The 26,792-nt window shown below is 32.9% G+C and overlaps 1 protein-coding gene across 11 annotated transcripts in view; it reads left to right on the plus strand.

The window, feature by feature from the left end:
- The window catches only part of Rsrc1 (arginine and serine rich coiled-coil 1), a 399,395-nt gene that overhangs the window by 216,441 nt on the left and 156,162 nt on the right, over positions 1-26,792 (plus strand). For all 11 annotated transcript variants that reach the window (XM_087186434.1, XM_087186424.1, XM_087186428.1 and 8 more), the window contains one exon: positions 2,813-2,864. In XM_087186434.1, coding sequence (XP_087042560.1) covers positions 2,813-2,864 — 52 coding nt within the window. The remainder of the gene's footprint in view (positions 1-2,812; positions 2,865-26,792) is intronic.

The raw sequence follows: 26,792 nt of genomic DNA on the forward strand, positions 1-26,792 counted from the left end.
TTGATGGAATTCATATTCATCCTACAGTTTTATACGTGTTAAAAGTGTAGATGTTTTGGGAGTCAAGCCCCAAAGGTATTTTCATTCTAAGGCTGATAGTGTGATGAGACTTAACTAAAAATGCATTAGTGTAAAATGTTTTAAAACTTTATATCATTTATTTCTCCTCAATCTTTTCTTTACAAGTAACTATAGACAGTAATCAGAATGTTGGCAGCAAATGAAGTCAGATTGCCTTCTCTAGATTCCCATATCTAGCCAGGTGTGGTGGCACACACACCTGTAATCCCAGCACTGGAGAGCCTGAGGCAGGAGAATCTCTGAGTTCAAGGCAAACCTGGGATACATAGTGACTTCAAGGTCAGCCTGCACTACAAAGCAAAGCCTTGTCTCAAACAAACAGGAAGCAAAAGGGAAAAAAATAAATTCCCATATCTAACTGCTGAGATTACGGGTGTGCACCACCATGCCTAGCTGCATCAAGAATCTTTCCTTAAGAAGTCACTATATTTTTAAAATAGTGGTTATAAATAAGAGGAGGGATAGAGCTATTATGAAATGGTATTTCATGAGGTGGAAGACTTTACCAATATTGTTAATATTTTATATGGTATTGACTATCCAATTAATTTGTATACTTTTTCATGTTTTGATTATTTTTAATTATCAAAAATCTCTCTGTGAAATACAAAAAAAAACCTTCCCATGAATTAGCTTAACATATAAAGTATCTCAGATTTTTATTTCAAAGGACACTTACTCTTCTAAGGACACTCTACGTTCTAATTACGTTCTAATTCTTAGCTTGCTTAGGAGCTGCTAGTCAGAATATCATTTCTTTTTTGCCATTGTAGTCATGTAATATGGCACAAAGTTTCAGGTTTGTAGTATGTGTGGTAGGTGGATAGCAGATGTCACAAGCTGTCTGGCTCAGGGTTGAACCTGGCCCTGAGAAGTACTTTGATCTGCACAGTATTTGTCTTCATCATGACTTGCATTTTTGTAAAAATTAACAAATTTTGTAAGATTGCATGACAACAATCACTTGGAGCTAAGTGGTCCCAGTTTTCCATACTCTTTGTGTTCCCTAATACTGATGTTAAATCATTTACTATTTATCATCATAACTGTGTTAACTACTTGTCACCTATAAGCATTTTAATTTATGATGGTTAGATTGTATCCAGTGGATGTTACAGTCTTCTCTTGGTACTTGGCTGTGATATTTTAATTTGTTTTCATGTATTTTCAATACTTTACAAAGCATGCTTACATACATTCTCCCTGTCAAAACACAGTGTAAAGTACTCTTTGTCATTTCCTCCTCTCATATCCAGACTTTTTATTTAATCAATGAAATATTTTTGAAATGTGATTCCTCCTGTCAACCCTTTCTGCTACTACTATAGCTTAGGCCCCCATCATCTCATTTGGACCTGTTTAATTGCCATCTACCTGATCTCTTTGCCTGTAGTCACATTCCTTTTGATTCATCCTCAGACATATTGCTAGAATGATATATCAAAAGTGCAGATCAAATCATCTCTCTCTATAAATTCTTCATCTTCTGTGTCAGAGATTGACGAACTTTTTCTTAAAGACTCACATAGTGGTTATTTTAGTCTTTGTTGATTGTAAGGTTCGTGCTACAAATACTCTATTATTGAGTTGAGTGCAAAAGCTCCTATAGACAATATGTAAACAAAGATCAAGGATAAGTTTCAATAAATTACAAAACCAGCCTGCTGGGCCAGGGCTATAGTTTGTTAACCTCTGTTCTGTGATAAAAAGCTCTCATTGTCTTCTCACTTGTCACATCTGCCACTCTCATCTTGTTTCTTACAGTTTTCTTGGAAGCACCATTCAAATTCTTAAATTTCTTGTAAATACAGCATATTCTTTCTATATTCAGTTATTTAAATCAGACATTTCACAATAGCAAAATAGTCAAATATATTGCATGTTAATTCTGAAATTATTATCTTTATGTTGTTTAGTTTATTTAGGTTATTTATCTAGTTTCTTGCTGACATCTTTATAAATATATAGTAAATAGTCTTAGCTTCTGAGACTTAAAAAGATCTGTTTTTGACAGACCTTTCAGAAAAGTGATAACCTTGATACAATGTTATAGTTTGGATACCATTAATAATACATCATCTGAAAAATCTCAGAATGAGGTTTCTGGTAGGAAATAGTTTAGTTTCAACCTTTTCGACCACATTAAATCAAGGTTCACTAAGAGAGTTTTAGGACAGTTAGTGGAAACTAAAACGTGTAAGTTACGTTGTATTCTATCTTCCTCACCATTGCTTCTTTTAAATTCAGTTAGAAAAGCAGAAACTATTTGGTGTTAGGTTTGACTTACCTGAGGTAAGAGACTTCAAGTTGCTACTGTATTTAAATTCTAATAGATCACTCACATTTTTCCACATACAAATAAAAATAATTACTTCAGAATGTGTTAGTGTATTGTTACCTCTATTGTTAAATCAGCAGTTACTTAATGTTATTACTGATCGGAATAATGTTGTATAGAAAATAAACTCTTCCATTAAAGAAAAGAACTTCATTATTTAATCATATTTGGTGAAAAATATGATTTGACAGTGGTTAACAGTAGATTGTTAGTACTGCTGTATGGAATTTTAAGGTTAAATTATTAATATTGATTGTGATAAAGTTCTCTAAATTTTTCATGCATAACAATGCATTAATTTAAAGCTCCAGTGCTTGCTTCGGCAGCACATATACTTATTTAAAGTTCCACTTATTAGAACTGACCTATAAATGTTTTATGATTGATTTTTAGCCACCAGCTGAACAGGCCAAAGCCAGACTACAATTAGTTCTTGAAGCTGCTGGTAAGTGTTGATATGCTTTTATTAAATGAAAAAGTGAATCCTAGGCTTGTACACACAGGTGAGTCAAAGAAAAAATTCCTATTTTTATTAATCCTCAAAAATTTGTAAAATATGGATGATATCATATATTACCTGAAATATGTATTATTGTGGTATAATGCTAAATGATCATTCTTTATGTTTTTTCATTCTTTATCTTTTTATTGATAAATTTATTTTAAGTTTTTGTTTTGATGAAGTCAAATTTAATGATTTTATCTTTTATGGGCTGTGCTTTTGGTGGCATGTATTTTTTGACTCAACCTACATGATTTTCTTCTATGTTTTCTTCTTTATAGTTTTACATTTTGTATTTAAGACTGTGATCCATGGTTATCTTTTGTAGAAGGTATAATAATGAGGTTAAGGTTTTCCTTGTTTTAGGGGAAGTGAATTCAGTGTCAATAATAATTCCTTTAGTTACTTTGGACTAACTCTTTGGGCTGTATGTTCTACATACCACCTAATCTTTTTTTTTTTTTGGTATTGGGGAATTGAACTCAGGACCTTGTGTTTGTGGGGCAGGCACAGCGCCGCTGAGCTAAATCCTCGGGCCTCATACCACCTAATCTTAAAATGCTACAGCTTTTATTTCACAGAGGTACAGTAATGGTATGTCCTTGATTTTAGATATGTTCAGCTTCATGTAGGCATTAATTTACCTGTTAAAAATGTCTAAGATCCAAATTTTATTTTATTTAATTTTTTAATTTTTTTCCTTAAATTCTTTTATTGGTACATTTTAGGTATACAATACATTTACATTTATCATTGGGAACTTGTACCTTTACATGATGTATCTTGGTTCTTATTTTTTCCCCCTTTCCTGCCCTCCCTTTACCCTCTCCACCCTTCCCTATTTATAAAGACTTGGTTTCCTTTTTTTCCATTTCCCATAATTTTTCCTTTCCCTTCTTTCCTTTCCCCTACCCCTCCTACTTCCAAATTTTATTTTTTAGATACTGATATTTTACTTTGAATTTTAATGTGCTTTTTTTTTTCTAATGTGCTTTTAAAAATATGTGTAACTCAGGGCTGGGGATTTAGCTCAGTGGTTCCACCATCTGCCTCGCAAGCCTGAGTTCGATCCCCAGTACCAAACAACAACAACAACAACAACAACAACAACAAATATATATATATATATATGTATGTATGTGTGTGTGTATGTGTGTGTGTGTGTACCTTATTCAAATAATAAGTTGTCAGGAGTAGGACATATTTCTTAAAATTATGTGCTTTTGAAGATTTACAAAGGGATAATTTTCAGCTGGAAAAAAATGAGGATTTTGTTTTAACCTCAAAGCTAATTTCAGACCATCAGCACTCAGTTCTGAGTGTCTATTGAGAAATACATGTGTGCCTGTTGACTCAAGCATTTCTTGCATTAGTTCTTTATATCCCCAAAGTATTCATAATCTAAAGATTGGGAGCACCAGTATGAATGATATACTACTTTCCTGAATCACTAATATAAGTAACTTATCATGTAGTTGTAAAAAGTAATATGTATTTCAATTATGACTTTGAATTTTTGTAAATCTTCAATATAGCTTTAAATACTACTTATATTTTAAGTGTGTTGCTTGTTCATTTCATCTTTAATTGCATAGAAAACATGATTTATTAATTTTCATAACCATTGCGTTTTTCATATTTTAACTCAAATGAATTTGCTATAAAGTTATATGTTTCTCATTTACATAATTTGCATTCACTCTTCAATAGCATTTTGCATTGAAAAAATATTTCCAGTTCATAATTTGAATGTTAACAAACTAACTCTTTAAAGGAAAACATTTATGCTGCCTAGCCAAGGAGATGTTTCAATGAATACAATTTAAATAATTTGATTTCAGTTTTATAGTTTTCATTCTTTTAATATGACTTTGAAGCAAATTATAAAATAAGTCTAGTAGTCCTCAGAATATATAGCTTTCTTATATCTCTTCTAGTTGTCATCTTTTTTTTTTAAATTTAAAATTCTAAATTATAGAAAGGGTAAAGAGTAGGTTCTATAATTTGACATTCAAACTTAATGACAGTTTTCAAATTAAAAACTTATTTTGGCCTTGATAAGCAAGGGATAAGCCTTAGTTAAATAAGTAGCATTGTTTAGTCATCTACTTGTTATTTAAACATTCACCTCCAGCATTTTTTTCTTACCGGTATCAATATAATGAACATCTTATACACTGTGCTTTCCATATTTTAGATTATTTTCTTGACATTGATTACTATAGAAATGAGTTTATGAGGTTAGAGAGCATTAATATTTAGAATCCCTTTTATGCATTTGTACTAAATTGTTTTATGAAAACATTGTGCTACTTTTCATTTCCACTAGTTGAGTAATTGTTTTTACCAGACTTTGCTTTTAGATACTATTTCCATAAATATATTGTTTTATATTATGATATAATATATTATACCCCTTTGAAAAACCTCCAGTATGTTTTTTTATGAGAACTTAACTGTTTTGGAAAGAGGAAGCAAATGGATGGACATAGTGGGAATATAGAGATAGAGCTCAAATATAGAACTCAAGTTTCTAGGTTCGATTTTTCTGTTTTCTCTAAATTCAAGGTGTTCATTGCATTATTAAAACTAAACATATAAATAAAATAAAGGGGAGAGAAGATAAGAACAATATGAGTTCATCCTGGTAAGACTTGCAGTTAGTCTAGCCTCATTCTAAAACTGAAATAAGGGGATAATAAGATCTGGCAGCATCTTTTGTCACATTTGAGTTCACTTAAATTTCCAGGGCATATACCTAGAACTTTTGGACTTGAAAAATGAATACAAGGTAGCCTAATCTATATTCTTTAGGCCATGTTTATTTTTAGCCTTATAGTTGCCAAAACTTAGGAGATAGTGTTCATATTTAGAAATTCTACTGATTAGACTTAGTCTTTTACCCTAGAATGAGTTCCAGAAGACATACTGCATTGTCATGATTATATTGGTAAACATCAATAATACCATCAATTTGGAATTAAACTATATTTAGAACATTTAGTCATGATTATTAGAGATCTAATTTTTGAAAGATATATGTGTGAGCAAAGTAACATTAAATAAAATGCACCTGCATTGTGTCATATATATGTAATCAAAACTGAATTTGAAGTCTGAATTTTTGTGTATGTTATGATCATATTTCATAAGCACAAAATTATCACATAGTTATACTTTCAAAACTTTGAAATTTCAATCTTTAATTCCTTTGTAGCCAGTAATTCACCCATACTTAATTATTTCCAATTTTGAAGTCATTTTCATATATCTTTTTCTTGTCTTTCCAATTGTCATCCCTTCCTCTCTTCTTCCTACTCTTTCCCTCTTTCTCTTGGGTCCCTTTCATTTAGTCTTTTTGGAATACATCCAGATTATAGTGTGTCAGTTGTTTGTTCCTTTTTATGGCTGAATAAATAATATTATATGTCATATGTAGTTTGATTATCCTCTTATTCATTAATGGAAATTTGGGCTCTTTCCACCTTTTGGGTATTGTGAATAGTGTTACTGTGGATATACATATCCATCTATTTGTTTGAATACCTGTTTGCAGGCTCTGTTAGGTGCATATTTAGGGGAATAATTGTGAAATCATTTGATAATTTTATATTTAATTTTTTTTTACAAAATCACCAAACCATAAATACTAAAAACAGGTAATTTAAATGTGTGACATGATATAGCTGAGACAATAGGGAACTATTTTGTTCCTAAAATGGTTCAGTTACTATGGAAAATGGTTGGGTGAGCTGACTTTACACTTTAACTTTAATGATGACAAGAAAGCTAATGTAAAGAGATTATTATAAAGGAGGAAGAAGGAAGATAATAGGTTCAGGTAAGGACATGTCTCCATCACTTTTGCTTTCATTGGTAATGACTGGATAGTACCAATCCAAATATTATCTGGGATTTCTGCAAAAAATGTGCTATCATTTTATGCCAAGGATATTCATAGGTCTGAAGAAAAATTTGGAGAAGAGACTTTTTCCCAAAAGACAAATACTTTTAATAAGCATTAGAAGAAAATACTTCGTATATAATTGTAATACAAAATTTTCTTCAGAGTCTCCTTAAAATTTTACTTTTACTAGAATTGATACATGTAACCTTTAAATTTATATTTCTAATATAAGAAAAATTGAAATTTCTTTTTGTTCATGTACTATAAAACAGCTTATCTTAAAATCTTTGGGTACTATTATTTCATTTTCTGAATAATATCTACAGTCTTTTGTATTACATCTAAAAGTTTTCAAAGCACTTTCAAAAATCTTTTATACTATGATTCATAGCACTGCACAGAGAACTAATTAACTCCACTTTACAAATATCCTGAAAATGTAAATGACTTGTAAAAGATTACACAGCTAATCAGTGGCAGAACCAGGATACAAATTCACTGATTTCTGACTCAAGTTGTTTCTGTTCATTGTTTAAATCTTTTTTAGTTATGTTGGACAGAAAGAAGTACAATATGAAAAATATTATGAAACACATACTTTAGATTGTTAAGTTTAGTTCTGCACTTACCTCACAATACAATAATGTCTATCTTCACGTAAGTCTGTGATTCTAAAGTAAGCTTTTTAAAATTGATAATGTAAAAGGATTAAAATTTCATTCTGGAAAGATGTTTTTTCCTTAACTATGTAAAGTGTACATAGAGTGAAAGTTATGTAATAGCTAACTTTATACCTTTGAAAATCTAGGATAATGTTTTATGATCACTTATGTTTTTGTCTTAAATGTAACTATGGACGTGCATTTCATTACTCTTTCTTAGAAGCTAGTTAAGAATTGTAAAAGCTGATTAATTATAAGCATATGCATGCTACATGAGGGAATATGCTATGAATGTTTCATTCTATCCCAGTTCTTTCGCAGCATGTTAAATTGAGATTTTATTCTCTTAGTTACCCATTAAGTACCTTGAAGCCAAGGCCTAATCCTTTTTCTTCATAGACATATAATCTTAGAGGTCCCAATTCTTACCTAAAGTCCATTCTAGCATTAAGTCTTTATGATTTCAAGAATTACAAATGAGATTACTTTGTTAATATACTGTTACCCAGGCCATAGAAAGCTCCTCTGCTTTACTCTGATTTACAGCTGACAGTGGTTTTGCTAAGTACTTTTTCAAACTACTGATCTGTGACTCTGAAAAATAGGCTGATTTATTGTGAGAAAGACTTTCGTCTTAGGGCAGTCCCCCACAACAACTGGAACAAGTGATTGAAAAATTAATTTCTATTTCATATAAATGGATAGTTTTTACATTTTTCCCATGTAGGCTTTTCCTTATGTGTTGGTAGTCTGAGTTTATATCTGGCTGTACTAATTAATTTTGTGGATTTGGGCAAATCACTTTACCTTTACTATCCTTTACTTTCTTCATCTGCAAAATGGAGATTGTAATGGATTGTTGTTATGCAGTTAAACAGTTATGCAGTTAAACAGTACATGGTACAAGCTAGGTAGTAAGTAAATGTTAGCAATTAGTGTGAAAGGCATCCAGGCCTCACACATGCCAGACAAGCACTGTACCACTTAGCTACATCCCTAACCCTGAAAGATACAACTGTAAGATAGTTTTTCTCAAGACAGATGTCCTAGGTGCCATTCCTAAGTCCACTGTTACTAATAAAACCATAGCAGAGTTGTAAAAGTCTACTGAACTTCAGTTGTTCATTTTAAAATAATAAGGCATACTTACAGAGTTTTTATGAGAACTAAATAATATAATAAAGTCTTTGAATAGCATCTAGCACATAACAGCATTATATAAATGTAAGCTAGTAGGAGTCAGTTTTCATGGCATCACCAGAGTGGCTTTTTATAAATTTTATAAATTCTACACAAAATTGAGTAGCTTTAATGCAGACTCAAATTGATAATATTAATTTAACTTCTAGTTCTCAACAGTGGATATGAGTTTTGGCTTTGTGTTAATCAGAAAGTCTAAAATCTGTGCTTTTTAATGAGAATCATTAACTTGCTTTAAAAAGTGTAACTTTTTTTAGCATGAGTTACACATTTATATTCAAATGCCTATTATTTACCACTAATAATATTTAGTAAGAAGAAAGCTATCAGTTGGAGTCTAACAATATCACAGCAACTAGCCATGTTTGAGCAGATGTTAAGCAGACAGTAGTTGAATGTTAATTTGGAGAGGGTGGTATGTTTAAGCTCAGCTGAAGTATGTTGCATGTGGGCTTCCTAGACTTGAGTACAATGCTGGATCTCTGGGGAGAATTTTAAAGCTAAACCTCTTTCTTTTGGGTCCTCTATATGGACTCTCTCAAGTCAGTATAAAGCAGATCATCCCTAGGCTAAAGCCCTTCAGCTTTTGTTATTGGGCTCTGTAGACCTGTAATTAGGCCTCCTGGCAGGCCTTGCAGGCCAGTTAATGGTCATATGGAGTTTCTGTGAGGCAGACTGGCTTTGTATAAATCCTGGGTAGGAATATGTTTATGGGTCACTTCCTACCAGGACCATGCTTTGTCCTTATGCCCTACGGGCTGACAGGGAGCAGGTTCCCTTGACCATAGACTGTTCAGTGAGCAACTCAAAATCTACTCCACTAATCCCCAGTGTAAACAGAGGATTTAGAAGGGCTTCTGTCACTTACATAAGTTGCCAATTCACAGGAGTATCTGTGAATTTATTTTCTCCAGCTTCATTACTGAAAGACTGACAAATATGTGAGATCTGGATGCTTGTTTATGTATCAAATACACAGATCCTTTTTTTGATGAGTTTAGCTATTGCAAATAATTTAATATGGAGTTAGGAGGTAGGTTTTTTACAATTAATTCCCTTTATTATTTTTAAAATGTAAACCGTTAAAAATTTTGGACTGATAGCCAACATTTTATAGGAAAACTATAGGTCTGTTATTTGGATAAGAGTAAAATGACAATGTAAAAACAAATTTACTAAAAAGTAATTAAGTGTAGATTTCAAATAAGACAAAGAAATACTTAGTTCAAAACTTTAGACTATAATTTTATATTAAGTAAAAATTCTTTTTGTGTGTAATGGAGACTCTGAAAGGAATATTAAAATCATTTATAAACTACTGAATTAAAATCTTATTCATGAAATATTTAAGACGAGTGCCTTTTATTGAGCATGTACTATATGCCAAATAAGTACTTTGTATATACATTTTCATATATTTTGAAATAAGTGATCTATGTTTCCTAGCCAAGCAAAATAGAGTTTAAGAAAATCATGATTGAGGTTTAATTTTTCTATTTTAATTATTCCATGTTTATTATGATTTTCTCTTTATTGCTCAGATTATAGTGGAATTAGATTCTAAAATGCATGGAAATTCTAAGTACACATTGCAAAGAATGAACTGCCACCATTGTCCTTTGAGCCAGTTTTTCTTTTAGGGGGAAATCAAATGATGAATACTTTCCCAAGTCTCATCCAATAAATCAGTGCTCAGTATTTTGCATTTTGTGATGTAAAAATGGTTCATGACAGATGTGGCTGAAAAGACCACATACGTAGACTGTATGATATTAGTCTGGTGGAACTAATAGGATCATTCATTACACTTTAGACCCTGGAGTTTCTTTTTTCTTTCATAATAATATAAAAAAACTGTTTAAATAGAGTGTCCCTTTTTGTATGTGAGTACAGCATCTTCCCCTAAATTTAGAAAGAGCTGATAGCAACAAATAATCCTTCCTCTCTTCTAAAAAATCCTTTTATTAATGTTTATTTAGTGTTAATTCCTTTTAATATTTTTTAGTTGCCCTGTCATCCCATACAAATTAAGAGTTTTTCTGTATTTATAGAGGGTTCTTTGAATTTCATTTTCAAAATAAAATTAGAAAATATTTTCCTTAGATAATTTAAAACCTGTGAGTCAAATTGAGTTATATATTAATAAAAGTTTCACAAATATTCAAATAATTTATGACAACAGAAAGGCATTCTAAAGTAAGTTTTGGTTTTCATTCATAACTATGGGACTATGTAACTTGACTTTTTATCTTTCACTAAAAATGTGCATGGTGGATAGATACAAATGTTAATATATTTTTGATATATTTTGGGATTTTTAAAAGTCCCTAAATAGTATAATGAATTTGATCCTTTTTCAGTATTGATCAAAAGTTAGTATTTATTTTAAAAAATATCAAGATTGTAACATTGGCTGTCATTTCTAGATAGCTGGATTTAGAGTTCTTAAAATAATGCTTTTGGTGTGTCTTTTCTCTGATTATTCTGTAGTTAAGAAGAGGAGCTGAAGGGCTCTAGAAGAGGTTTAAAAATGATGAAATTCTTCAGTATTTAACATAAAATTTAATGAATTTGATAAATATATATAGCCATGTAACTAGACCAAATTGTTTGATAAAGAACATTTATGTTATTCCAGAAAGTTCATTTGTACTTCTTTGAATTTTCTCTCCCCATTCTGGGACCTTAGCAACCACTAATCTGGCTTTATGTCACTACAGTTTTGCCATTTTTAGAATGCCTTGTAAATGGAATCATATAGTATGTAATCACTTGGAATAATGCTGTTCAGAGTTGCCACCTTTTTGTTAGCACCAGTTATTTTCATTGCTGAGTAGTATTTCCTTGCTTGGCGTTACCAGTTTGTTTATTCATTCAACAGTTGTTGGACAGGTAGATTGTTTCCTTTTTAAGACCTGAAACTTATAAAAGCATTTAAGCACATGTCTGTTGGAATATGTATTTCCATTTGTTTTGAATAAATACTTCGGGATTGGATTGTGTAGGACTAGGAATGGATTTGGATTTGTGTAGCTTATATAGTAAGAATAGTTTTAACTTCATAAACTGCTAAACTGTTTTTCAAATAGGCTGTATCATTATGTATTTCCACATGCAATCTATAAAAGTGTGTTTGCTCCATATCAAACATCATTTGATGGTGTTGGTTTTTTCTAATTACTTTTAGCCATTCTGTTGAATGTGTTATATTTCATTTGACTTTAATGTGCCATCCTGTGATGATGAATGATGCTGAGCATCTTTGCATACAAATATTTGTCATCTGTATGCTTGTTTAAAGTCCTTGCTCATATCATTTACCCATTGTTAAAGAAATTCTGTTTATTATTGAGTTGTATAGTTATTCATACATTCTGAATATAAACTATATGTGTACTTTATAGTTTCATCTAGTCTATTCTTTGCCTATTTATTTTCTTAACAGTGTCATTGTTAAATTAATGATGATGTACAGTACAATGCCCCCTTTTAATGTTACTTCAGTTTTTGACAAAGGCAGATAGTTAAGTAACAGCACTGAAAATCATGATGTAAAACAATTCCACCCCCTTCCTTTTTTGTGAACCCCTTCTAATACACCTAACGCTTGGAACCACCAATCTGGTTCCTATAGTTTGACTTTCCCAGTCTCTTATTTAAATGGAATCATATAATATAAAATTCTTTGCTCCTGGGTTAGACTTAGCATAATGTGTTTGAAATTTATCCATGTTATTGCATGCATTGTTGGCTTATTTCTCTTTTATGGCCAAATACCATTTCATTGTGTGAATGAGGTAGCTGGAGAATGATATTAATATTAGTATGAGTGATTATGATTTAAGCCATTATAACATTCTAAGAAGGATTTTATGTAATCATAAGTTTTTGTTCCCCTGGGGTAAATTTTTAAGACAGACTGCTTACTGTTTTCCAAAGTGGCTGAACCATTTCATGCTCCCAACAGGAATAAATAAAGGAGTCTAGTTTTTCCACATCCTTGCCATTACTGGGTATTGTTAGTTTTTGTTTGTTTGTTTTTTGTTTTATTTTGGCCGTTCCAGTGGGTATGTAGAGGTATTTTTTTGTGGTTTTAGTCTGCATTTCCTTCTTGATAAATATTGGACACGCTTAATGTGCTTCTTTGCCATTGTAGACCTTTGCCCATTAAAAAACTTTGGGGGGCCAGGGATTTAGCTCAGTGGTGTTGCCGCCTGCTGCGCAAGTGCAAGGACCCGAGTTCGATCCCCAGTACCAAAAAAAAAAACTTTGGTTGTTTGTTTTCACTTGCTGCGTTTTAAGATTTATGTATGCTCTGGATAAAGTTCTTTATTACATGTGTGATGTGCAAATGTTTTTTATAGTTTGTGATGTGTTTTCATTCTTTTAACAGTTTTTTAGAGCAGAAATTCTTGTCAGTTTTTTCCTTTATGTATTATGCTTTTAATGTTGTATTTATACAGACAATACAAAGATTTGCTTAGGTACTCTCTGTATTAGTCATCTTTCCTGTCACAGAGATCTGATACCCAACACCTACAACTCAAATGAAGAGAGGCTTAATTTGGTTCACAGTTTCAGGAGATTCGGTCCATGGTGGGCTATCTCCAAGGCAAGAATATTATAATAGAAGGACGTGGGAAGTTCTTTACTTGATGGCAACCAGTATTGGAGCAGAGGAATAGTTCCAGAGAGGTAGGATCCAGGGACCATATAAAAGTACCCATATTCATGCCTCTATGACCTATCCAGACACACTCAAAAGTGTGCTTTATGAATCTATGATGCATTTCTTATCAAGTTGACAGTGACTATCATTAATTAGAATTTAGAATTTATACATATATTCACACAGGAAGAGAGACAGAGTGTGATAAATAAAAAGAGACAGGGATTATGTATGCTTTGTTCCTTTGTGTGTTTCCTCCCCAGCCCACATTCTTATTTTGGGGAAGAAAACTCATCCTAGACATTCAGACCTGCCTGACATTTATATATATTGTTTTATTTTCATACCAGCTATTGTTTTAGTCACTAGGGATCAAGTGGTTATTTTTCTGTCTTGGGTAATTTCTCAAATGCATTCACCAGTCAGTATTTGAAGAGAGACTCTAAATAGATCTTTGAGTTTTCTTTCTTTGTAGCTCTCTCTAGCAATCTGTCTTGCAAATATGAGAAACATTGGTCTCCCTGCTGCGTATGCAGGTCCAGCTCCTCAACTCTGTGAGTTTGCTACGCTCTGCTTGGGGTCTTTTTCTTGCAAGTGTAGGATGCATCTCTTTTTTCTTCTCTTACAAGTCATTGTCCTTCATAGTTTGGTGTCTGCTCTTTGGAAAGTTGGTTATTTCATCTGTTGTATCGTTGGGTTTTTTTCTCTCTTTTTCCCCCTCCTTCCGTTATTTCAGATTAAATCTAGTAAATACCTATTATTTCATATTGATTGTACAGGGAATTTGGAGCATGTACTCTATGTGATTTCAATCCATTTAAAGTATCTTGATTTGTTTTTGACCAAAGATAGCTTCCGTGTTGGTGAGTATATTGTGTGCATGTGAAGAAAATGGATTCTCTACAGCTGTTGGGTATTGTGTTGTATAAATGTAAATTAGGTCAAGGTTAACATCCTCCAAGATTCTTGTTCTTCATCACTTTTCACTGTTTTTGACTATTTTTTTTTCTGATGAAACATTTGGTCATGAAATCATTGTTTTGTTGTGTGTAATATGATGTCGATTTTTGGCAGATTTCAATATTTTCTCTATAGTTTTCAGTAATTTGATTATAACTAGGCATGATTTTCCTTATGTTTTTCTTTTGTGGACTTCACTACCCTTATGCAGTCTTCGAGTTTGTACCTTCAAATTTGTATTCTCAAATTTAGGGAGTTATTTTGCTGTACATTATTTTATTTATTTTTTTTTTTAGTTCTTTTATTGGTACATTTTAGCTATACAATTTGTTTACATTTATCATTGGGTGTTTGTACCTGTACATGATGTATCTTGGTTCTTATTTTTTTTTCCCTCATTACCTGTGTACCCTTCACCCCCTCCGTCCTTCTCTATTTACATAGATTTCATTTCCATTTTTTTTTCTTTTCTCATAGTTTTTCCTTCCCCTTTTTTCCTTTCCCCTTCCCCTCCCTTCACTCCTTCATCTTTGGACCTTTTTTCCTATTTCAAATTGTCAGTTATTCATTTTAATCATTTTAACCCTTGTTTACACTATCAGTTTCTCACACTAGTGAAACTGTTCGGTATTTACACATGTGTGTCCTATTTATTTCACTTAAGAGTATGGCCTCAATATGCATCCATTTAGCTATAAATGACTCTAGTTTTTCGTTCTTTATGGTTGAGTAGTACTCCATTTTATTAAAAAACCACATTTTCTTTATCCAGTTTCCAGTTGATGAGCACTTGGGCTGTTTCCAAGCTTTTACTATTACAAACTGTGCCACTATAAACATGGGAGCACATATATCACTGTGGTGTGATTCTTTTAATTCTTTGGGGAAGATACCCAGCAGGGGAATAGCTGGGTCAAATGGGACCTCTAGTCTGAGTTTTTTGAGGTATCTCCATACTGACTTCCACAGTGGTTGTACCAGTCTGCACTCCCACCAGCAATGGAGAAGGGTTCCTTTCTCCCCACACCCCTGCCAGCATTTGTTATTGGTTGATTTCTTGATAGCAGCCATTCTTTGTGGGGTGAGGTGGAACCTCAGTGTTGTTTTCATCTGCATCTCTCAAATGACCAGTGATGTTGAACATTTTTTCGTATATTTGTTTGCTGCTTTTACGTCCTTGTCTGAGAAATGTCTGTTCATTTCAGATGCCCATTTTTGAATTGGGTCTTTCAATTTGGGGGGTCTAATTTTTTTCAATTCTTTATATATTCTAGATATTATTCCTTTGTCTGAGGTACAGCTGCTAAAATTTTTTTCCCATATTGTAGGTTGTCTATTAGCTCTGTTGGTGGTTTCTTTTGCAGTGCAGAAGCTTTTTAATAAGATGAGATCCCAGTTGTTGATTCTTTCTGCTAGTTTCCATGCTGCTGAGGTTTTGTTCATGAAGTCTTTTCCTATGCCAATGTCTTCAAGAGTTCTACCTAACTTATCTTCCAGCAAGTTTAGTGTTTCTGTCTTAATATTTAGATCTTTAATCCACTTCGATCTTAGTTTAGTGCATGGTGATAGGTATGGGTCTAGTTTCAGTCTTTGGCAGGTTGAAATCCAGTTTTTCCAACACCATTTATTAAATAGGCTATCTTTCCTCCAGTGATGGTGTTTGGTTCCTTTGTCAAAGATGAGGTAGCTGAGCATGTCTGGAGTTGTTTTTGCATCTTCTAATGTATTCCACTGATCCTTAGGTCTGTTCCTTTGCCAGTACCATGCTGATTTTATCACAGTAGCTTTGTCTTCTTCTTTTTTTTTTTTTTTTTTTTTTGGTACCAGGGATCGAACTCGGGTCCTTGAGCTTGCAGAGCAGGCGGCAGAACCACTGACCTAAATCCCCAGCCCCTCACAGTAGCTTTGTAGTATAGTTTCCAGTTGGGGATTGTGATACCCCCAGCCATGTCTCTGTTGCTTAGAATTGCTTTAGCTATTCTAGGTCTCTTCTGGTTCCAAATGAATTTTTGGATTGTTTTCTCTAGTTCTGTGAAGTGTATTGTTGGAATTTCAATTGGCATTGCATTAAATCTATATAGTAGTTTTGGAAGTATGGCCATTTTCACTATATTGGTTCTTCCTACCCAGGAGCAAGGGATGTCTTTCCATTTTCTTGTATCCTCTTCAATCTCTTTTTTCAGAGTGCTGTAGTTTTTAGTGTAGAGGTCTTTTGCTTCCTTTGTAAGATTGATTCCTAGATATTTCATTTTTTTGGATACTATTGTAAAAGGAATTATTTCCCTAATTTCTCTCTCAGTGAGTCTGCTATGTGTATAAGAAGGCTATTGTTTTTTAGTGTTGACCTTGTATCCAGCAACTCTACTGAATTTGTCAATTAAATCTAGAAGTTTTTTGGCTGAGTTTTTTGTGTCTTCTATGTAAAGTATCATATCATCAGCAAATAATGACAGTTTAACTTCTTCCTTTCTTATCTTTATTCCTTTTATTTCTTTCTCTTTTCTAATTTCTGTGGCTAATGTTTCCAGAACTTTATTGAACAGGAGCAGAGATCGTGGGCATCCTTGTCTTGTTCCTGATTTTAGCATGAAAGTTTTCAGTTTTTGACCATTTAGTATGATGTTGGCTGTTGGTTTTTCATAGTCTTAATCAGGTTGAGATAAAGACCTTCTATTCCAATTTTCTGTAGGGTTTTTATCATGAATGAGTGCTGGATTTTGTCGAATGCTTTTTCTTGTGATAGTTCTTGTTTTCAAGTGAATTGGGTATGAAGGCTATCCCTTCATCATCTGAGCTTTATTTTACTAGGGTTGACAGAAGTGACTCCATTTTGATTTTACAGTTTTCACACAGGGAAAGGATATAAATTTAGACCAGCTGAAGGAAGAGACATATGATGAACCTTGGGAGGTCCAAAAGATGGTATAGTCCTCAAGATCTGTCACACTTCCAGAACCAATGCATAATAATAAGCACCATAGGGAAGTCACCATAGCTTCAATGTCTAGACCAGAGATTTCATCAAAGCTTCATTATATAGGGATGAGTGATTGATTCATTGCCCTTGTGGTTGAAGGGAGTCTCCATCCTCACCATCTATGTAGAGGTTGGCTCACATAGCCCACAACCTCAACACTCTCTAATCAAGTGGTTATTCTCTTTGACATGGCCAACCTTCTGAGTAGTGCCATTGAGTGGGCTGTCCCCACCCTGAGTCACCTCACTAGCGTAAATAACAAGTGTGATCTCAGAGGCCCACTATGAATAATAGATACTTCTGTTACTCTGGTCTTTCAAGAACTGAAGACACAGGCCAGGCCAGATTCCTTTCTACACAAATTCTTTCTGACTCAGGTCTTAGGTAAAGGTTCAATATTTTCCTTTGTCACTATTTTTATATTTTTAAAAGTATTGTATCCTATACTCTTGAATTTTCCTGGAGTTTAATGTCAATGCTTAAGACATATTTTTCCCCTGTAAAGAGCTAATCACTTCTAGCACTGTCTGTTAGATAATTCTTCCTTTTCTTCACTGATTTTGATGCCTTGCTTACATTTGATATGGGCTTTTAAACCTCTATCAGATAGATTAAAATAAATTTAAAAAATAAAGTAGAAAGTGCTAAGGCTAGGTACAGTAATTTCTTGCAAAGAAGTAATAGACAAATTATAAACAGCAGACAAAATATCTCAAACCATGGGGTCTATTGACTGGTAGATCTCTATATACAATCCCTTTAAAGATGTTACTGTTTTGCATTCCAAACTCTTCTCGATGTTTTGATGCTCATAATGATGCTCTGCATCATCAAGGAAAGGATCAAGGAAGTTGAACAATATTGTTTAGGAAGACATAAAAATGGAGCAAAATGCTTTGCAGATGTTAATGAAAAAGAAGTAGAGCTATATGTGCTAAAAAGGGAAAGATGCTGTCTATTGAATCATTAAGGAAAAAACATGAGCAAACAAAAATATATAATGATACTCTACATATATTTTTACTAATACTTGTACTTTTATGATTTTAACATGGATACAAAAAGCCCTGTTAAATATACATCTACAATGAGGAGACACTAGATAATGGTGATGTGCCTTTATTTTCTGCTTTTCTGTAATGTTTTGATATCTTTTAAAAATACTTGTACACTATTTCTTTTATAGGTGAAAACTTTAAAGCTTATAGTGCATATCAGGAGACTATCAGCCACAAACAAGTGATTTATATATTGGAAGTTTAACCAGTTAGCTCTATAGTTAAATAATGAAACTTTATTCCCCAGGAATACAGATACATGGGCTATGCCTTTTTAAATAGTGTATTTGGAACTAAAACAATCATTAGAAAATGTTGTATAACTGAGAAGCGTTGTTTTAAAAGAGCTCATTAATTGAATCTTTTTGTTATTGAGCATGTTTTAAAAGATAAATTATTGTTTATCTGAAGTTCAAATTTAAGAGATTTAAATTTATTTTAACAGATATGTTAATCATACATATTTATGGAGTAACGTGATGTTTTTATACATGTGTGCATTGTATGATTTTAAATCAGATGAAACCTATATCTCCTAAAACATTGGTTCTTTTCTATAGTGAAAACTTTCATAATCCTTCTAGCCTTTTAAATTATATAGTACAGTATCATCATACAAAGTCATCCTACTGTGCAATAGCACAGCAAAACTTCTTACAACTACCTGACTAGATCTTAGTGCCCAGTAACCAGTCTTTCCCCATCCATCCCTACCCTCTACTCTCCCAGCCTCTAGTAACCACCATTCTGTTCTCAACTTCTATGAGATTAAGTTCCACAGGTAAGTGAGATAATATGGTACTTGTCTTTCTATTCCTGGCTTATTTTACTTTATGTAATTATCTGCAGTTCCATCTGTGTTGTCACCAACGACAGGATATCATGATTTTTATAGGTCAGTAGTATTCCACCATACATATAGACCACATTTTCTTTATGTATTCTTCAGTTGATAGACACTTAGATTATTTCCATTTCTTAGTTACTTTGAATACTACTGCAGTAAACAGTGAGTGCATAGTTGTCTCTTTGATATGTAGTGGTTTCTTTATAGAGTAGCCTATTGCTAGCTGACTTCTACTTATTAGGAATTTTATTTAGTATTATTAAAATTATTTTCTATTTTCTCCAATCTAGAAATCTGAGACTCAGTAGGTCTCAGAGTTGAAATGAAAGAATCAGATAAGAAATCAGGAATTGATATCAAGAAATTTTGTTCAGCAAGCCATCAGAGGGGCATGATTAAGGTTCCTTGTAGCAAGTCAAAAATATAAATATTTATGGTGGTGTTATCTAAAACAGTTTAAGTGTAAGAGACATAGTAGTAGGAATCAGCATGACAGCAACATAGATAAACCAGTATTAAGCTACCTGAGTATAGATTATGGATTGTGACTCAGACCTGGGGCATAGGGAAGGAAATGTGGGAGGCAAAGATGAACAAGTGTACAGCTCATGTAGCAGGAGGAAAAAATATGGCGTACTCTAAAAGAATTGAATGAAGGGGCTATTAATAAAGGTTTGGACAAATTTAAGATGAGCCATGAAGATTCTGAGCCTCTCAAGAGCTGTGAGTGAGTCTTTACTACCTGTATGTAGGCCTGAAAGTGGAAAGGGAAGAGAGCAGCTATAGAACATTGTGAGAGGTGGGAAAAAGGTCTCTCCCAACAGAAATTGGGTCCTCCGTGGAGAAGGTAGTATTTTAGTTACTTTTCTTGTTGCTGAGACAAAATACCTGACACCCAAAGTTAAAGGAGGAAAGGTTTATTGTAGCTCACAGTTTATAGAGGTTTTAGTCTATAGTTAGGTGGCTCCAAGGCAGGGTGGCATGGCAGAGGGTCATCACAGAGGAGAAACAGTTCATGGCAGGCAGAAAGCAGCAAGCGGCAAAGTAGTAAAACAGTAGCAGCAACCTGGCTCTCCCTTTTACCCCTTCCAGGCTAGCCCCCCTTGGGTGGTGCATCCACATCCCATGTGGGCATTTCCATTATCCACACCCAAAACTGTGCTAGACCAGTCAGTGCTCTAATTCAGTACACATCCTTAATCCCAGCATCACACACCCTAGATCCAGCCACCTCTGAAAAGTCCCACCTATCACCCCATGAGACTTTAGGGGAACATCTATACACAAGCTATTACAGGTAGTCACTGTCAAACCACAAGCTAGCAACCTAACCAGTCTTTCCTCTTGCCTTCTAATTGATCTCCCTTGAGTGTCTTCAGTTGGTCAAATGGAAACAGTAGCTCAAGGGCAAGGCTACCTTTTTGATCCAGTCTGTGAAGTTCGTCTGCCAGTTCAGGATGCAAAGAGTGCATTTGGAGGAACAAATTCACCTTATCCAGCATAAGAACTGATGGCTGCTGGATAGTTAGCAATGAGCTAGTCCAGTGTATCTCTAAATGCCATTTATTGACAGTAGAATAAAGGAGAAGGTGAAGAGAAACAGATATATTTTATTAATTCTAATGAAATTAGCTTCTTCCTTAGATGACTGTTCTCAGATACTTTCAAAACAATATAGAAGAATATAATTTTTTCACGACAGAGTACTTTCCTTTAGGATTTATTTAAACAAAAATAAATTGGGTTAGGCCTTATGCTGTACAAAGATTCCTAAGACAAAATTCCTATCCATTGACATTCACAGTCTAGTGTAGGAGAAAGCTGTGCAAACAAATATAATGTAGCATAGTACTATGAGCCACTCATCCATTTTTTTAAATGATTGAGACCATACTATATATTAGATGAAGTACAAAGTGTTAAAAAGTCCAGAGGAAACACAGGAGTGTATACTATTATTTTTGTTTGTTTTGTTTTTCCTTACTGGGTTTCATTATAAGTCATATGCGTTAACAACTCAGTTGTAAAATGGAATGGTATCAACCAGAGTAATAAAGTCCTTTTGATATAGTTATTGAAAGAATATTTATCATTGCTTTATTAAATATGGAGATATAAGAAATGTGCCATTTTTTCCAAATGGTTTCATTTGCTCATGTTTTCTTTGTTGACCTAAATGAATGAAATTAGAATAAACAGTCTCTAAGTCATTTGTAATCATGAGCTGATTAATGGAGTTTGGTTTCGTAGCCATTATTCATTCACGAACACCTGATATCTTTCCCATAAACAAATTGTGTTTGTCCAAATTAAGAAATTAAATGAAGCATTTGATGAGTTTATGATTGACCCTTCTAACTTAGAGACCATTAGTCAATGTCATTATCATAGAAAACTGTTTGACTAATGTGCTGTCTAAAGAAGCATGTGGATTTATTATGACTTCTGATTAATGCTTGCTGTAGCCAAACTACTAGATTATAATAATTTTTGATTCTCATTTTAGCAGTCATTGAAGAATTTCATCTCTGATGAAATGCATTTATGTTCTATTAGATTTAGAGATGATTATAAGGTATTGAGTGGATATATTTTAAGGTATTGTATGCTCTAGAAGGCATTTAAAGTATATTTTTAAAAAGCTGTTTTATATCTTTTTAATTTTGTGGACATCATCTTTCCCTTGCAGGGTAATGAGCTTAATATTTAGCTTTTTAAATATTAGCATTTAGTATGGCATCAGTATTTATCAAGTTATTAATAAGTACATTTAAATAAGAAAAGTACAGTGTATGAATTTCTAACACTTTAAAACAAGATTAACTTGGTAATTTTAAATATTTATTTTGAAATTGTATGTAATCCTTATTTATTTGATATGTTTAAGTTTTATAAATAAAACAAGTCCCCCATTACCTAATTCATTTTCATTATAAAGATAGAACAAGAAGGTCACCTTAATAAAGCTTTTTAATGAACTGCTATATCTAAACCACTGTGATGTGAGTCTTGTAGTGAGATCCCTGCTTGACACTATGGTGTATGCCCAAAACATCATTATGAAGAAACTAAAACTCTCAACTGTGCCCAAGTTGTTGTTGTTTAATTTTGTTTATGGGGTGAAGGTGAGGAGTGTGGTGGGAGTTTAAAAGTTGGAAACATTGGTTTTAATCAGAATCCATCTGATTAACTGAGTTTACAATGCAGAAATGTAGGTTTTATGGTCTTTTGTGAAATAAATCAATTTACACACTTCTTAGAGTGGGAAGAGTTAAGCGTCATGCTCATAGAAATAGGTAAAAATCTTTTAAAAATCTTTCTGATTTCCTTTGCACCATGCAAATTGTATTGATACACCAATTTTCTTTCATGCTTACTTGATATTATTAGGAAAAGAAAAAAACTAGAATCAGATACTAAACTAGGCACATCACCTCCAATATTTCATTTAGCTTTAATCAGAATATAATTATGATAACTGGAATGGAGCAAGGCAAGAAAGAGAGCCATTGCTAATTTTTTTTCAATATTGTAAAGGTCCTAATTTCTACCAAAATTAGGAAAAATTTCCTTCTCAAGCTAAGCCTTACTTTGATTGCTTTACTGTTAAGGAGAATAAAGTTTCAAGACACCAATGAAAACGATGAATTGGAAGATTTGTACTGGTCTTTACTCCCTTTAAAAAACAGGACTAAGACTGCTTCCAGCTTTCTGCCAAAAAAGCAGTCTTCACTGATCATGCAGTTAAAGACCTCTTAGTTGTTACCATGTGAACAAAAGGGCAGGCATAGAAAGATTTATGTGCAACATGGCCAAAATCTGAGGGTGCATCTGGGTTGTACTGACTTAGAATATTCTTCATTTGTTGAAAGTTCTGTGGTAAACACAATTTTCTTATCTCATTTTCAACATGCTAGATCCTGTTCTCTAAAAGAATCACACAAGTCATGATTGCCAAACAAGAATCCTTTGAGAAAGATGTTCTGTAGGAAATATGTTTTCCCCTACTTAGGACAACTTTATAGAAAACTTTGAGGCTTGAACAGGTGCCACAGCTTCACCAGTCACATAAGTAGTAGAGGCAGTGCACAGATTTAGGTAGTCTTGAGTCCAAAGCCTATATTCATATCAAGTTTTTGTGTCTATATATTTGAATATCTAGATACATTTTTAAGTCTATGCATGAAAATTCTGTTCTTTTTAATTTGTACCCAGTGCAGTACTCACATGGTTATGTAGCTATAAAGTAATCAGTAAAAATATGTAAGTATTTACTACCAAGTTTATAGCCCCAAGGAAAGGGTCATCAAAGAGCTGTTTGGGCACAGCTAAGCCTAATACAATGAAGGGGGGAGTAAGGAGGAGAATGAAAAGACATTTTTTGTGAATGCCAACCATGTGTCTGTAATTAAGATAATATAGCACAAAAGTAGTTAACAGAGCAAAAAGACAATATGTGCATATCTGTTTTATGTAATTGTGAAATAACAAGTTCAATAATGATGTTTATATTTTTAAAGGTAGATACTATTATGTATAATTTTCCCTCTGGAATATTCCACTTGAGAAAAAAAAAGGGCTAGTGGAGGACATTTTTTAGTCCTTCTAGTTTGTCTCTTTCATGAAGGGATGAGGTACAGGTTAAAATAAATTATCTTGAAGGTGATGCTAGTCCCTAAGCAAAATAGATTTAACTCTTGAAAAGAAAGCAGAAAGGGGTACCTTGGAGATCTAGGAGATTGGAGAAAGGAAATGGGCAGGATCCAGGGAAAGATAGGTATTAGGCTTGTAGGCTCCTTCCTCAACCCCCCACACTTGTCTCTGTCATCTGTTTACTGTGGATTGTATTTATGTCCCTGCCAAATCGATATGTTGAAGCCTAACCCCTAAGATGATGGTTATTTGGAAACGGAGGCTTTGGGAGATAATTAGGTTTATATACAATCTTGAGAGTGGGGCAGTCATGGTGGGATTAGTGATCTTCTAGAAGAGACACCTGAGAGCTTGTTTTGTCCCAACCTTTACTCCACTTTGAGAATCTGTGCTTATGTTGATCTGTGAGCTATGACATGTCCTTTCTGTAGAAACTGACCATGCTGACACCTTGGTCTTTGACTTCTAGGCTCCAGAATTATGAAAAAATAATAAATTTTTGTTCTTTATGGCACATAGTATTTTTGGCATTTTTTGTACAGCTTGAGCTGACTGAAACACTCCTTCATACATCTCTTACTATTTTTCTCAAGAAACTCAGGCCCTCTTCAGTTCTAATACCACTTTTTCAGATACCTCTCTAAAAGAGAATGGTAACCAAATGAGATCTAGAGGCAATTCATATTGCTTAACCTCAGTACTAATACAGCAACACAGTAACTGAAAGTGAGATTTAAAATAATAACTTACAAGGGTTTTTAAATGAGGGAGACGACTTTTGTCTGTGACCAGAATGCTTTCTAGTGTTGAATTTAAGTGTAATATGTAACTGTCTGCAAATATTTCAAAACATCAATCACTTCACATTTTTAATGATAATGGAAAATCATTTCACCAATAAAATACTGATATTTTAATGCCTATAATTATTATAGTGCTTTGAATTACTGAAAAATAGAATTATAATCATTATATAAGTAGATTCAGATAGATCTTCCTTGTAGGTTGCAAAGTACTTTTACCTGGATTTTGTTAAGCATGTTGACATTAGTCTCCTAAAGAAGGATGTAACAGAAAATTTAATAATGTGCAACAGATGGGTTTATGTTGGATACATAAGTGGTAGTACTATAAGAGAGTATGCTTTTTTTTCTGCTTGTCTTATGGAGCTGATATGGAAACTGTGTGCTTGATCATTAATTTTACATTATTATAAGAAGTGTATTGAGGTGGCTTATAGGCCTTTTCATCTGTAAATATATATGTGTATCTACATATAGGCATATTAAGTCGGTTTATATTGTAAAAAATATTGCTCTATTGAGCACCTTTTTTGTTTTGCTGTGATTTCTATTCATATTTTAGTCTAAAAGAAATAACTAAGCAATTTTGTATTCAATGAATGAAATACCACATTTTTATAATTTTGGAGTTATCCATTACCAGCGTTTTCTTTCCTTGACTTTATTTTTCATTAATTTTTATTTTTATTGGTACATGTTTGCAGTATATAATGATTATATTACTCATGGGGAATTGGTATATGCATATAACAAATCTTAATTTTGTTTATCCTCTTCCCCTTTCCTTTTTCCCTCCCTCCATCTATTGGTCCCTTTCCCTTTTGCAAAAAAATCTATCTTTCTATTTCCCATTAGCAATCTTTTATTTTGCTCTTTATTTATATTTGAGCTTCTCATATAAGAGAAACCATGTGATATTTAATTTCGTGTGTCTGATTTATTTCACTTAACATTATGATCCAGGGTGGGTCCATTTTCCTACAAGTGACTCAAGTTTATCTTTATTTATAGCAGAATAGTACTCCATTGTGTATTTTCTTTATTCATTCTTCTGTTGATAGACATATAGGCCACTTTCAAAATTCAGCTATTCGGGATTGTGTTCCTATGAACATGAGTATGCACATATCACTGTAATATGATGTCTTTAACTCTTTGGAGAAGATACCTAGAAGGGGAAGACCTGGGTCATAGAACTAGTATATGAATTAGACATTGAGTTCCAGCTGTTCTATGTTTATTTCCCCATAATAAAAATGGCCCAGCTTCTCTGCATATTCTTTGGTATTATAGTCTAGTGATTCAGTTTCTTTTTATTTTTCCTTATTTATGGAACTCTTCCCACTGAGTAGTCCTGATTCTATGTGAAAGTGTTCTTCATTTTGTCTGTATTTGTAGCATCTGTAGGTTTATAATATGTAAAAATCCAAGATAGTCACTTATTTTAGAAATAGCTTATTAATTTTCCTACTCTATTTTAATGTACCTATCAAGAGACTACAGTTTGAATCATATTCACTGTACCAAATAAGGAAAATTGTATTATCTACCATTGAGAAATTATAGGAAAAAAATGACTTTATTGTACATGGTAGGACTTGAAAATAAAGTGAGTATTTGCAGCAGACAGTAGGAAAATGGGAAACATCTTATTTATGAAAAGAAATTGTGTGGAGTACATGTTATTTCTCTTATGTAACCCAAACTCACATGTGTAATTACCTTTCGTGATGGCCTTTTCACTAAAAAAATACATAAGTTAATGAAAAATTAAAATATGTAAATCAAATAATTGTTTGTATAATCTAATAACTTTATATTTAAGGACAAAAACAGTAGTGTTTTTAAAAAATTTTATACAGTAGTTAAAGCAGGCAAAAATGATAATAGTTCTTGCTGCAAGGTAAATTGAAAGAATTTATTGTTGTTATATGACAATAAAATTCATATGACAGGGTAAAATCATAAATTACAATGCTTTTTGTAAGAATGATGTCAGAAAAAATGTACAAATCCATTTTCCATTTATACTGAACTAAATTAGTGAATGGCAAAGTTTTTTTAAAAAAGAAAATGTTAATGTTTTTTCTAAATATCTTCTTTTTACTCCAGTTAAGAATTTTCTTTTGAAGTAC

The sequence above is a fragment of the Heterocephalus glaber genome, unplaced genomic scaffold (genome assembly GCF_053883595.1).
Source record: "Heterocephalus glaber isolate CG9 unplaced genomic scaffold, H.glaber_assembly_v1.0 deba00001504, whole genome shotgun sequence".
Lineage (NCBI taxonomy): Eukaryota > Metazoa > Chordata > Mammalia > Rodentia > Bathyergidae > Heterocephalus > Heterocephalus glaber.